The 13,415-nt window shown below is 50.0% G+C and overlaps 1 protein-coding gene across 1 annotated transcript; it reads left to right on the top strand.

Annotated features, from left to right (window-relative positions):
- The first annotated feature begins 5,871 nt into the window (after positions 1 to 5,871).
- LOC102747647 (tetratricopeptide repeat protein 39A) lies at positions 5,872 to 13,409 on the top strand. The gene is made up of 5 exons (XM_081810395.1): positions 5,872 to 6,600; positions 7,483 to 7,559; positions 8,860 to 8,927; positions 10,844 to 10,908; positions 12,889 to 13,409. The coding sequence occupies exons 1-5, from the start codon at positions 6,410 to 6,412 to the stop codon at positions 13,208 to 13,210; spliced, it is 723 nt and encodes a 240-aa protein (XP_081666521.1). The 5' UTR covers positions 5,872 to 6,409; the 3' UTR covers positions 13,211 to 13,409.
- The last annotated feature ends 6 nt before the right edge of the window (positions 13,410 to 13,415 follow it).

Below are 13,415 nucleotides of genomic sequence, written 5' to 3'. Positions count from 1 at the left end.
GTGTCTTCCTCAATTTCTTTCATGAGTATTTTCTAGTTTTCTGAGTACAGATCCTTTGCTTCTTAGATTTATTCCTAGGTATGTTATGGTTTTGGGTGCAATTGTAAATGGGATCGACTCCTTAATTTCTCTTTCTTCTGTCTTGTATAGAAATGCAACTGATGAATTTAGCCTGCCCTACCTCCCTTCCCTCATCCTCCTCTCATCATTATATCACAATATCTGGCTAAATCAATAATGTTTACATTATTATAATTTTGGTAACTAATGCTCATGGCAGAGACAAGTTATACATTGTAAGATTACATTTCCTTTCTGGAGTTAATAATTGTCTTGTCTTTTCATTTGCCTAATTTGCTATATACATTTATCCTGAACTCTTTCTAGCCTTTTCCCTGGAAACCTGAACCCTGGAAGACAGATGTGTCTATTGGCCACCTCCCAGCTATCTCCTAGAAATCCCTTTGCTTCTCTCCCGTTTCCTTGACCTGGCTTTTTCTCTGGGATCCTCCCTCATTTTACCACAGTGTGTCCTCCAGAAACTTCCTAGGAAGGAGTTGCATGAATATAATTTCTCCCCCCTCAGAACTTTGAAGGCATTGCATCCCTGTTTTCTAGCATCTACTGTAACCATGGGAACCCTAATTTCTTCAAACTTTGCGTGTGATCATTATTTCTTCCCCAGAAATGTTTAGAATCTTCTCTTTTATTCTTGCAAATCTGAAATTTCACAATGATGTGCTGAAACATAGGTCTTTTATTTGGAGCCTTTCAGTTCTGGGACCTTCTCTAGCATGACCACTCCATGTTCTGTCTCCCTTTCTCAGGCTTTCTTTAAGTCAAACACTGGACCTCCTGGACCCGTCCTCTTCTAAGCCTCCTGTTTTCCCTCTAATTTTGCATTTCTTTCTCTTTTTTTTCCTCTTATTTGGGGGAGATTTCCTCAACCTTATCATTAAATCCTTCTATTAAGTTAGAAGAGATCCTTCTATTTTCTTTTTTTCTGTGATCATATGATTAATTTCCTTGTACTCATTGTTCTCTGAATGTTCTTTTTTTCCCTAAAACATTTTATCCTTGGTTTATAGATGTACTCTGTTCTTTGTGTATATTTTTGAAATATGAGAATCCTTAGGATAGGGCCTGGCATATAGTAAGCACTCTAGTAAATATTTGTTGTTACTATCACAGAATATTGTCTCCCAAATATTTTAATTTTTTTCCTGTATAATCTTGGCTTTCTCCAGATTCCCTTTTTCTGTGTAATGGGGGAATCTTCTGGTGCGGGCTTTTCTCAAATGCCTGATGGCCCCTGGTTGTCCGGTCATATTTAAGAGCTAGTTCTTGTCCTTGTAATTGGTGGGATTGGCTTTTGGATGGCCCAGCAGTCCCCACACCTTATCCCCACCCTTTGAGGGGATCTGGGCTTGAGATGGGGCAGGGGCAGATCTGCAGCAAGAGTGTAGCCACCATCTGAGGTTGGCCAAGCTCCATCTTGCTGCATCCCTGAACATCTAGGTTCCCTTCCCAGTATTCTTTTTTAAGATTTTATTTATTTATTTATTTGTCAGAGAGAGAGAGCACAAGAAGGGGGAGTGGCAGACAGGGAGGGAGAAGCAGGCTCCCTACTGAGCAAGGAGCCGATGTGGGGCTGGATCCCAGGACCCTGGGATCATGACCTGAGCCGAAGGGAGACGCTTAACTGACTGAGCCACCCAGGCGCCTCTCCCTCCCAGTATTTTTGAAAGACTCCCCGGCTCCACTTTCCTTCTGGTCATTACCTGTCCCTAAGCAGGCTCCTCCCTACCACCTCCCCCCACACCTTCCACACCCTCTCTCCACAGCCCCCTTGTGTGGAGGGGCTGCCTCACCCTCCCTCACCTCAAGAGGGCACTCTACCACAAGTCCTACAACTCAGGCCTGACAACTCAGGCCCCGGAGAGGAAATCCTTGCCCTGAACGAAGGAGACACTACAGAGAGACCAGCCTTTCCATGAGGCTACCTTTTAATGTCATACTTAAGGCAGTGAAGCTGCCCCTTAGCCCCTGCCCCATTCCAGAAAAGAATCTTTCCTTTCTTTTTCAGTTTAAGAGCGTTCGCTCCAAACAGTAGATGTTGTTAGCACACTCCCAACCCACATCCCCATTTTGACAACCAAAAAATGTTTCAAGAAATTGCCAGATGCTAGGGAGCCAGGGGGAGACAGGAAAATTATCTCCCCATCTTTATTAAGAAGCACTGGTCTAGGGGAAATAATTCTTGCTAAAAATGGCCTCCCCTCTTCATTTATAGCCATCGAAGTTTAAAAAGATGTTGGGGTCCAGTTTCATTCCCTGTTCCTCATTGTGCAAGGTCCTCAGGAATAATGGGCTCATCAAGCTCCAAGCCTCATGCCCCAGCCTGGGCATCTGTTTTCTGTGTTTGTCACTTCTATGAGTAACTTCTAGTTTATTTTGCTGCTTGCTGGTAGAGGAGGGAAGGGGTGGAGGCCACTAGGCTTAGCTGACCTCCACATGGCTCGAGGAGTCCCAGGTCCCAACACCCTGCTCTTCTGACGGCTCTTCCAGTGCCCTCCCCAACTTGACAGCTGGTCTGGGCCTAGAAGGTAGGACCCCAGTGAGCATCATGTCCCAGAGCTGGGTTTCGCTCAGAGGTGAGGGGGCTCTTACTCTCAGGGGTCAGGATTCTATAAGCAAACAAGAACTTGTGGATTGTAAACTAACTTGGGGTGCCTGAGGTTTGGGGAGTTGTCCTACCCCTGTATCTGCTTCACAGATACTGCATTTGTTACAAATCGAAGGTTTGTGGCAAGCCTGCCTCAAGCAAGTCTGTCTGCGCCATTTTTCCAAGAACATTTACTCACTTTGTGTCTCTGTGTTACATCTGGTAATCCTTGCAATATTTCAGACTTTCCCATTATTACTATATTTGCTGTGGTGATCTGTGATCAGTGATCTTTGATGTTACTATTGTAATTGTTTTGGGCCACCACTATGTAAGACAATGAACTTAATAAATGTTGTTTGTGTTCTGACTGGTCCACTGACCAGCCATTCCCCCCTCTCTTGCCTTCTCCTTGGGACTCCCTATTCCCTGAGACACAACAATATTGAAATTAGACCAGTTAATTTCAGGGCCTGCCGTGGCCCCTGAGCGTTCAGGTGAGAGGAAGAGTTGCACGTCTCTCCCTTTAAATTAAAAGCTGGAAATGACTAAGCTTAGTGAGGAAGGCATGTCAAAAGCCAAGATGGACTGAAAGCTAGGCCTCTTGCACCAAACAACCAAGTTGTGAAAGCAAAGGAAGAGTTCTTGGAGGAAATTGAAAGTGCTACTCCAGTGAACACACGAATGATAAGAAAGTCAGCCAGCCTTACTGCTGAGGTGGAGAAAGTGTGAGTGGTCCGGATAGAAGAGCAAACCAGCCACCACATCCTCTTAAGCCAAAGCCTGACCCAGAGCAAGGTCCTCGCTCTCCTCTACTCTGTGAAGGCTGAGAGAGGTGAGGAGGCTGCAGAAGGAAAGTTGGAAGCAGCAGAGGTGGGTTCATGAGGTTTAGGGAAAGAAGCCGCCTCCATAATGTGGAAGTACCAAGGTGAAGCAGCCATCTGGGTTTAGATGCTGCAGCAGGTGATCCGGAAGCTCTGGCTCAGATCACTCATGACGGTGGCTACACTAAACAACAAATTTTCAGTGTAGACGGAACAGCCTTCTATTGAAAGAAGATGCTATCTAGGACTTCCATAGCTAGAGAGAAGTCAGTGCCTGGGCTTCAAAGCCTCAAAGGACAGGCTGACTCTCTTGTGAGGGGCTAATGCAGCTGTGACTTACAAGTTGAAGCTCATGCTCCTTTAGCATCCTGAAAATTCTGGGGCTCTTAAAAATTATACTAACTCTGGGGTACCTGGATGGCTCAGTCGTTAAGCGTCTGCCTTCAGCTCAGGTCATGATCCCAGGGTCCTGGGATCAAGCCCCGCATCAGGGTTCCCTGCTCAGCGGGAAGCCTGCTTCTCCCTCTCCCACTTCCCCTGCTTGTGTTCCCTCTCTCGCTGTGTCTCTCTCTGTCAAATAAATAAATAAAATCTTTAAAAAAAAAAAAAAAAAGAATTACGCTAACTCTATCTTCCTATACTCTTTAAGTTGAACAACAAAGCATGTCTATTTACAAGATGGTTTACTGAATATTTTAAGCCGAGTGTTGAGACCCACTGCTCAGAAAAAAAGATTCCTTTAAAATACTACTGTTCACTGACAATGCACCTGGTCACCCAAGAGCTCTGATGGAGCTGAATGGGCAATGAGATGAATGTTGTTTTCATGACCGCTAACACAACATCCGTTCTGAACATCCATGGTTCAACGAGTCATTTCGACTTTCAAGTTGTATCATTTAAGTAATCTATTTGATAAGGCTATAGCTGCCATAGGGAGTGATTCCTCTGATGGATCTGGGTGAAGTAAATTGAAAACTCTAGAAAGAATTCACCATGCTAGATGCCAGTAAGAACTTTGTGATTCATGGGAAGGGAAGAGGTCAAAGTATCAACATGAGCAGGAGTTTGGGAGAAATTGATTCCAACCATCATGGATGACTTGGAGGGGTTCCAGACTTCAGGGGAGGAAGTGACTGCAGCTGGGGTGGCAGGAGCAAGAGATCTAGAAGTGGAGCCTGCAGGGGGCACTGCGTGGCCGCCCTCTCAGGATAAAACTTGAGTGGGTAAGGAGTTGCTTCTTATGGATGAACAAAGAAGGTGATTCCTTTTCTTTTTTTAAAGATTTTGTTTATTGATTTGAGAGAGAGAGCATACAAGAGAGCGTGAGAGAGAGCGCATGAGCAGGGGGAACAGCAGAGGGAGAGGGAGAAGCAGGCTTCCTGCTGAGCAGGGAGCCCGATGCGGGACTCAATCCCAGGACCCTGGGATCATGACCTGAGCTGAAGACAGATGCTTAACCAACTGAGCCACCCAGTGCCCCAAATAAGGTGGTTTCTTGAGATGGAATCCACTCCCGGTGAAGAAGCCATGAAGGTGGTTGAAGTGACAACAAAGGACTTGCAATATCACATAAACTTAGCTGATAAAGCAGCAGCAGGGTCTGAGAGGACTGACTCCAATTTTGAAAGAAGTTCTGCTGTGGGTAAAATGCTGTCAAACAGCATCGAGTGCTACAGAGAAATTGTTTGTGAAAGCAAGAGTCCATCAGTGCAGCAAACTTCACTGTTGTCTTACGTTAAGAAATTGCCACAGCTTACCCGTCCTTCTGCAACCACCGCCCTCATCAGTCAGAAGGCAAGATCCTTCACCAGCAAAAATATTACAGCTCACTGAAATGTCAGATGCTGGTTAGCGTTTTGTAGCAATAAAGTATTTTTTAATTAAGGTATGTATTTTTTTAGACATAGTGCTTTACACACCCTGGACATAATGCTATTGCAGACTTAATTAAGCTTCTGTGTGCACAGGGAAACCAAAAATTGATTTCACTTGCTTCATTGCAATCTTGTCTTTATTGCAATGGTCGGGAACCAAACCTGCAATATCTCCCATGTATGCCTGTTCCACGAGTCTCAGTCCAGAGCGCAGCTGAGGGGCTGCAGGGGTGGGCTGGGGAGGAGCCAGGATTCCCAGCCGCAGGTGCGTGTTCTGGCCTTGGGCCTCAAACTAGAAATTCCACTTTGCCTGCCAGGGGCCCAGGCGGGGCTGTCTGTCTCTCCTGGGCTCAGCACCAGACTGGGTGGGTGGGGCTGAGTCTCCTGCCTCACTGGTGTGGGGGGCGTTGCTTGTGAACTGGAGAGGCCTGGAGTGGGAGGGGATTATCTGGGGGGCGGGGGTGGGTCTGGGTACTGCCAGGGAAACATCTCCTGAAGGAGAGAGTTTCTGTCCAGGGCAGTGACCCTTGACCCTAGCAGACACAGAAGGACTCACATTTATTGAGCATCAGCGATGTGGCCCTGGCCTGGGTGTGCTATTTAAGCCACCCGGAGTCCTGGGTGAGAAGGATTATTGTATCCATTTTACAGAGGAGAAACTTGAGGCTCAGAGAGGTTTAAGATTCACCAGGATTACACAGCTGGTCACTGGCAAAGCCAAGATTTCAACCTGTGTTTCAGGGACTCGGTAGCCTGAGTTCTGTCCCCACTTCAGGCTGTGGCCTCCTTTCCACAAGCCACTGCCCTCAGATTAAGCATTTCTAGCAAAGACCTGGGAGGTATCCTGACAGCTCCAGGGCCGGTGAGGGGTGGACCAGCCTTTGGTTTCCTTTACAAACATTTGACTCCCCAGAAGGAGAGGAGCTGGGGTCTGAGGCCTTTTGAGCAGCAGTGGAAGAGTCAGACCTTGGGAGAGTCTCTTCCCCTCCCTGTTTCCCCCTTTCCCCACCACGGGGGGTCAGGGAGGTTATGGTGATCAACACATGCCAGCTACCTCTGGAGTTCTAGGAGTTGGTGCTGTCATGTTCCTTCTCTCTGGCAGAACCAAGGAGAGCATGTATCACTCGCTGACGTATGCCACCATCCTGGAGATGCAGGCCATGATGACTTTTGACCCTCAGGACATCCTTCTGGCTGGCAACATGATGAAGGAGGCACAGACGCTGTGTCAGAGGTCAGGGCCAGGGGGCGGGCAGGGATGAGGGGTTGTGAGGGCCATCCTTCTGTTACCTTCGCCTATCCCTATGCCTAAAATGCCACTATTAATGATGCTCCTTTTGGCTAAGAAGATGTGTCCCCAAGTGCTAAGAGCTGTCCCTGTCAGCTCTGCTTCAGGAGCCTTGTTGTCTGAGCCAGTCTCTAAGCAACTGCCAGGGGCCAGGCCTAATTTCATGGAGATGAATTCTGGCTCTGTCGCGTAATAACTCTTTGATCTTGGGCAAGTCCCTCTCTGGACTCAACTTTCTTCATATGGAAAATAGGTATTAAGATAGGGCCTTTGTGGGGACTGAATGAAGTCACTGGTCACAGGACCTGGTGCATAATTGGCGTTCAGTACACATAAACTGCTTGACTGAATGAATGAATGGACGGATCCTCAGTGCTGTGCACAGGTAGTATTGTCTTTCACTGGGCACACGCGCATGCTGGCCCTAGGCCGGCCGCCGTGCTGGGCACTGGCTACCCAGGGAAGCATCAGACCTGGCCCCTCTGACACCGGAGCTGGCTGGCCTGGGAGAAGGTGCAGCCAGTGACCTCCCAGCCTGATGCAGGGAAGTTCCAGGGGCTGTGGGGGTCTTGCCAGAGGAGTAGGAAAGGTTTCCTGGAGGAGGCGATGCTGGAGCTGGGTCCTAGAGGGTGACGAGGAACTGGCTGGGGCTGAGGAGGGAGGGGAGGGGCTCCAAGTAGGGGTAACAGCAGAAGCAGGGGCGTGAGAAAGCCTGGACTCAGTTGAGCGTGTGTGGAGTCCCATGGGAAGGGTAGCAGATGCGTCTGAGCCCACCTGGGCCCTTGCTCACCCTCACTGAATGACTTGAGGCCCCTCTTTCCTCTTCAGGCACCGGAAGAAGTCCTCTGTAACAGATTCCTTTAGCAACCTGGTTCACCGCCCCACGATGGACCAGTTCACAGAAGGTGTGGCATCTGAATGTCCTCTCACCCCCGCTGACCCCAGGCCACCCAGTTCCTGGCCCAGGGAGGGGTGGGGAGGGGCACTTAACCTCCCAGTTTCACTGAAGGGGCCGGGCCCTGGCCTAGGTGCTGGGACACAGATGGGTCAGACCTGGGGCCTTTGGACAAGTTGCTCTCAGGTGAGTTGTGGGGGTCAGGGGGTGCTCACTTACCTGATGGCATTACCTGCTGAGGACCCAGAAGCTGGGGAAAGAAAACGCTGTCACGAGGTCCATGTGCTTTGCTCCTCAGGCCAGGGTGGGCTTCGAACTGTGTGTGCAGTTAGGTTTACTGGCCTGATGATCTCAGTGATGATCTGTGCCCCAGAGGGGATTGTGGTTTTGGAGGCTGGCCCACTGGGATGAGACAGCTGAAAGCAGTGTGAGGGATGGTCTAGGCCACCTGTGTGCCGTGAACGCCTATGGCCGGCCTGGCAGTAGCAGCGGCCAGCCGTGGGGGGCGGGGGGCTCTTCCATGCAGGAGCAAATGGCCTTCCCCACCCTCAAGAGCCCTTGAAGTTTCCAGCACAAAATAATGAATATGACAGTGCCCCTCCCTCCTTCATGCCTTCCAGAGCTCCCCGATGCCCACAGGCCAAATGTGCAGCCCTCCACCAGCATTCAAGCCCTTTGCAACCAGACCGCTGCCCCTCATCTTTACCTGTCCCCTAAGTCTCTCCCTACCTCACCCTGTTTCAGCCTTCTGTGCTTGGCTGTCCCCAGACATCAGAGTTTTTGGTTCTCCCAGGCCTCTGCCTTGAAAGCTCTTCCTGCCTCTTCCTTCCATTCCTTTTCAAGTCAGATGGCCCGACCCGAATGTCCTTTCTTCTGGAAGTCTCCCCAGAACCCCTGGACTGTGTTAGTTTTCCTTCCCTTACTCCTACAGCCTGTGGGCTTCCCTGGATCAGGATCTTTGTTTATCCATTCAACCCAGCACCTTCTCCCTGCCTGGCACTGTGGGGGCTTGGCGCACAGCACCCCTACAGGGGTGCTCGGAGAACAAGAAAAGGGAGCCCAGGGCCCAGGGCCACTTGGGGTGATGGGCTGGGGGGAACCAGGTGGAAGGCAGGTGGGGGGAATGTGAGCTAATTTTGGACAATGGTGAAAGCTGTGAAGGAGCCGGCCCCCTCCCCCCATGGTGGGGGAGGGGGAGGGTGCTGACTCAGGCTCCCTCTGCCTTCTGGGAAGTAGGGCGTGGAGGATTTGGCCCCTGCCGCCTGCCCAAAGTCCCAGGAGGCCTCAGGGCTTTGGTTCTCTCCTTGTAGAGGAAATCCATGCTGAGGTCTGCTATGCGGAATGCCTGCTACAGAGAGCAGCTCTGACCTTCCTGCAGGTAGGAGCCCTCTCCTTGTACAGAGGGCCTGGGGGTTTCCCATCCGTCACCATCTCGAAGCCGGAAGTAGCTATAGCAGCCCCAGCCGGCCTCCTTGCGGTTCCGGAGGACTGAGGCTCGGTGACCCCAGCACTAGCAGCCCTGGCCAGGCTCACTGGCCGTGGTGATGGGCTTTACCCCCCACACTGAGCACACGTGTCCCACCCACTGCGAGAATGCGCTGCCGCCGTGTGGGGTGATGGGCACTGGCACAGAGCCTGCTTTACACTTGATCCATTCAACACGCAAGTTTGAATGGATCCAACTTGATTCTGAGACGTACCAGGCTTTGTGTGCACATTACAGCTATGTGGTTTTACCTACCTTACACCGAATGCATGGTCGTTTTTTTGTTTTTTTAAAGATTTTATTTTTCAATGGAGAGAGAGAGAGACAGCGAGAGAGGGAACACAAGCAGGGGGAGCGGGAGAGGGAGAAGCAGGCTTCCCGCCGAGCAGGGAGCCCGATGTGGGGCTCGATCCCAGGACCCTGGGATCATGACCTGAGCCGAAGGCAGACGCTTAACGACTGAGCCACCCAGGCGCCCTGCATGGTCGTTTTTACATAAGTGTGCATATATTATTAAATTGTCACCTCACAGGCCTGCAGAGGGGAGGACTAGAGGGGAGGAGCCACTTCCACAGGGTCATCTGATTAGCACCTGGCAGAGCTGGGATTTGAATGCAGGTCTGGTCAGCCTGGAGCCTGTGCTCCCCACCACACAGTGGTAGTTATGAGCACCACCACCTCATGATTTCACCAGAAAGCCTGGGTTGTGACATGTAATCATGTGAATGTGGGTATTGGGGTAGAGAGGCACATATGAATTTTATTATTAGGGTACTATTTTTTTTTTGTTAGCTATTGTTCTTTTTGTACCTCAGGTAATTAGAATTAGATTAATCCTAATTCGTCATTAGGATCACTGTTAATAATTGCATTGTGAGTGGCCTTTTATTTGTGTATTCTATTACACATAATAAACACCCATGAGTTCCCCCACCCAACCAGAGAACAGAACACAGCTAGCAAGTCCGCGAGGCCTCTGGGCTCCTCCCCACCCTGTTCCCTGCCTCCCTTCATGGGGAAACCACTGCCTAGAGTTTTATTTATCATCCCCCACCTTATTTTTTAAAAATAGTTTTCTCAGCTTCCTATTCATGTCTGAGCAGCATATTGTTATGTTTTAGTTGGCTTCAAGGTTCTTAAGCCCTCAAGCTGTGTGGGACTTGCTTTCTTTACTCGACCTTTTGTGGTTGTATAATATTCCCTTCTACGAATATAGCAGTCTGTTTATCCATTCTCCTGCTGAAGGGCATTTGGGTTGTTTCTGGTTCCTGGCTGCTATCAACACTGGTGCTGTGAACATTCTTGAAGGTGACTTCTGCAGCCCATGTTCATCATTTCTCTTGGGCATACCCCCCAGGAATGGAACTACAGATGGGCTGTAGGTATTGGTGCTTTAAATTACAAATGTGATAAATAGCTGCTTGTTGTAAAAAAAAAAAAACAGAAAAATTAAAAAAAAAAAAAATGAGCATCCCTCTCGCTTTCCCCCAGTTCCTCCACCTGGAGGAGGCCTGTTACCCACTGGGAGTGCCTCCTCCAGGCCCCTTGCCAGGCACTTAGAATATGTAACTGTGAGGCTGTGGTTGAGCCCTGGGCATTTTGGAGGTCTTGTTTGGCAAGGAAATCCTCATCTCAAGTTCCAGGGCTTAGGGAGGCCTGGTTTGGCCAACCCCTGACCCCATCCTCCCAGGACTCCTTAGAGAGCTGGGCCCAAGGTGGGGCAGGCTGGGCCCGGAGCCTTGTATGATGCCTCTCAAGCCTGTGGCTCCCCACCCAGGCCTGGCTCTTAGCATCTCTCCCTCCTGCAGGATGAGAACATGGTGAGCTTCATCAAGGGCGGCATCAAAGTTCGAAACAGCTACCAGACCTACAAGTGAGTGGGGCTGGTCTGGGGGCGCCTGGGTCCACAGCGTCTATGACCCTGTGCCCCTCAGGCTGCTTTGTGGGAGGTAGAGAGCAACTTGCTGGTGGCAGGAAGCCTAGAATGCCATGTGACCTCAGTCAAGATTTCTGCACCCCCAGGACCTCAGTTTTCCAGAATATTATTCCCCTGGTTTTCTAGGTATATCTGTTCATTTGGTTCCCCTAAGTCTATGCCTGACCCCGAGCAGGGGAAAATCAGACAGATTGTGGACAGTGTGGTGTGGTAGGGGCTTGGAGGAAGGCACAGGGACTGTCATTTTGAGAACAGCAACAGGACGCCTACACATCTGTTAAGGCCCAGTCCAAATGCCACTTTCCGCATGAAGCCTTCTTTGAACCCCTCCAGTACACACTCACATGCTCCTGAGGGCCAGATCATTTCCATACCATCTTAGCACTGGGCCAGCCATAGGCCTTGTTTAATGGATAAAAGAAATAAGCCTCAGTCCGAACACTTCTACTTAACATGGCACTACAATTCTTATCTACAATTCTAAAATCAAAAAAACTTGGAAAGCCCAGTTTCTTCCCTCAAGTTTGGCATTAAAACTCATTTTCCATTAAAAGTTGACTTGAATTGACTTGAGACTATGTATCATCTTATTTTCCCCATCTAAAGTGACTGTTTCCCTACAGAGATATTGTGAGTCTGATTTCAAGGTACTGCTGGGATATAAGACAGCATGTAGTACATGGGCGTTGCATTACCTGGTGGGTCTGTGCTGGAGTCGTGCTCTGCCCCCACCAGTCTCTTCACCAGCTCCCAGAGTGATGTTTCCAAAGCACAGACCTTGTTAAGTCACCCCCTTACCAACTCCTGACACCCCTCTTGCTCTTAGAATAAAGTCCCAGGTCATTGCTGAGTCATTCCTGGGAGCTCCTCCTGCCCTCCGAGCAATATCGTCCACCTCATTCTGCCTCAGACATTTGGGCCTTCCCTCACTTCTTCAAACATGCCAAGCTCATTCTACTTCAGGGCTTTTGGACATGCTGTCTCTTTGCTAGGAACACTCTGTGCCAGGCTAACCCTCCCCATCCCTAGGGTTTCAGCTCAAGTGTCAGCTTCTCAGGGAGACCTTCCCTGAACCCCAGACTAGGTCAGGCCCCAGGAGTCTTCTCCTTTGAGGAGCTCCTCACCCTCACAGTGACTTGATGGGGTTCCGTCTCCTAGAGTGGGAGAGTTGTGAGGACAGCAGCTTGGTGGCTTTGCTTCCAGATGCCCTCCATTGCCTGGCACAAAGAGACCTCAGTCCGTGTTTGCTGACTGAAAGCCCTCAAGATGTTCATGGCCCTGGAAGGAGGCGGGCACATCTTTAAAGCCTCTGTCCTACCCCAGGCAGGCTGGGATATGGACTCTGTGTGACTGATGACAAGGAAAGAGAGGGCTGGATTTCAACCAAGAGGCCCCAGGTAGACTTCTTGAAGGATGGGGTGTTGGAGTTAGCCTAGTGGCTCTTCACTGGGGCATTTGGCAATATTTGGAGACATGCTGGTTGTGACAGCCTTGGGGGAGGTTGCTCCTGGCATCTAGTGGGTGGAGGCCAGGGATGCTGCTAAACATCCTGTGATAGTACAGACAGCCCCCCACCTCCACCTGAACGAAGACTTTATCCAGCCTAAAATGTCAGTAGTGCCAAAGTTAAGAAACTGTTCTAGAGAGAATGCAGAGCATGTGCAAATACCTAGACGTTGGACGAGGCAGGTGTGCTAGGGCTGATAAGGCTGACATTCAGGGGCAAGGAGTATGTTATTATGGAGATGGGGTTAGAAATTCCTCGAGTATCAGCTCTCTGGATTGCCAGAACTGTTATCAGTCTACCACCAGGGAGTTCTGAGAACAGCTGGGAGTCAGGGGCAAGCTTAGTCCCCAGCTGGAATGGGACCTCGCCCTCACTATGTGGCTGAAACAAGACTGTGCCTCTCTCCACAGGGAGCTGGACAGCCTTGTGCAGTCCTCACATTACTGCAAGGGAGAGAACCACAGACACTTTGAAGGAGGTGTGAAGCTTGGTGTGGGAGCCTTCAACCTGGTGAGTGGGAGTGCCCCTACACCTGCTCTCTGCAGGCCTGTGGTGCTGGGTCCCATGCTGGCCTGGGGACCCAGCAAGAAAGCAGACCTGTTGCCAGCCTCGGCCACTCAGAGCCGGGGTGGGGTGGGAGTGGGTGCTGGCTCTGGCTTCAGAAGTCCGTCTGTGCATTTCTTCCCAAGTCAAGTTGAAAGCTTGAAATGCACATGGCGGCGGTATTTATAGGACCAGAAAAAGACAAACACAAAAAATCAGGGCCTTTTCTACCCTGGAGAGCTGGTGGTTAAATATTGACCAGTAGCAGGAGAAAGGCCTGGAAGCAGTGGGCAACGCACAGGAACAGAAAGCCAAGACCCCTTCCTGGGGGAGGTTGGGGAAGGTTCCATGGAGTAGAGAATATCTGAGCTGGATCTTGAAGGATCTGTAGACG

Source organism: Leptonychotes weddellii, unplaced genomic scaffold, assembly GCF_054177405.1.
Source record: "Leptonychotes weddellii isolate Sample4059 unplaced genomic scaffold, ASM5417740v2 HiC_scaffold_2451, whole genome shotgun sequence".
Lineage (NCBI taxonomy): Eukaryota > Metazoa > Chordata > Mammalia > Carnivora > Phocidae > Leptonychotes > Leptonychotes weddellii.
Note: the sequence above shows the minus strand (reverse complement) of the source record. Positions and strands in the feature narration are given on the sequence as shown.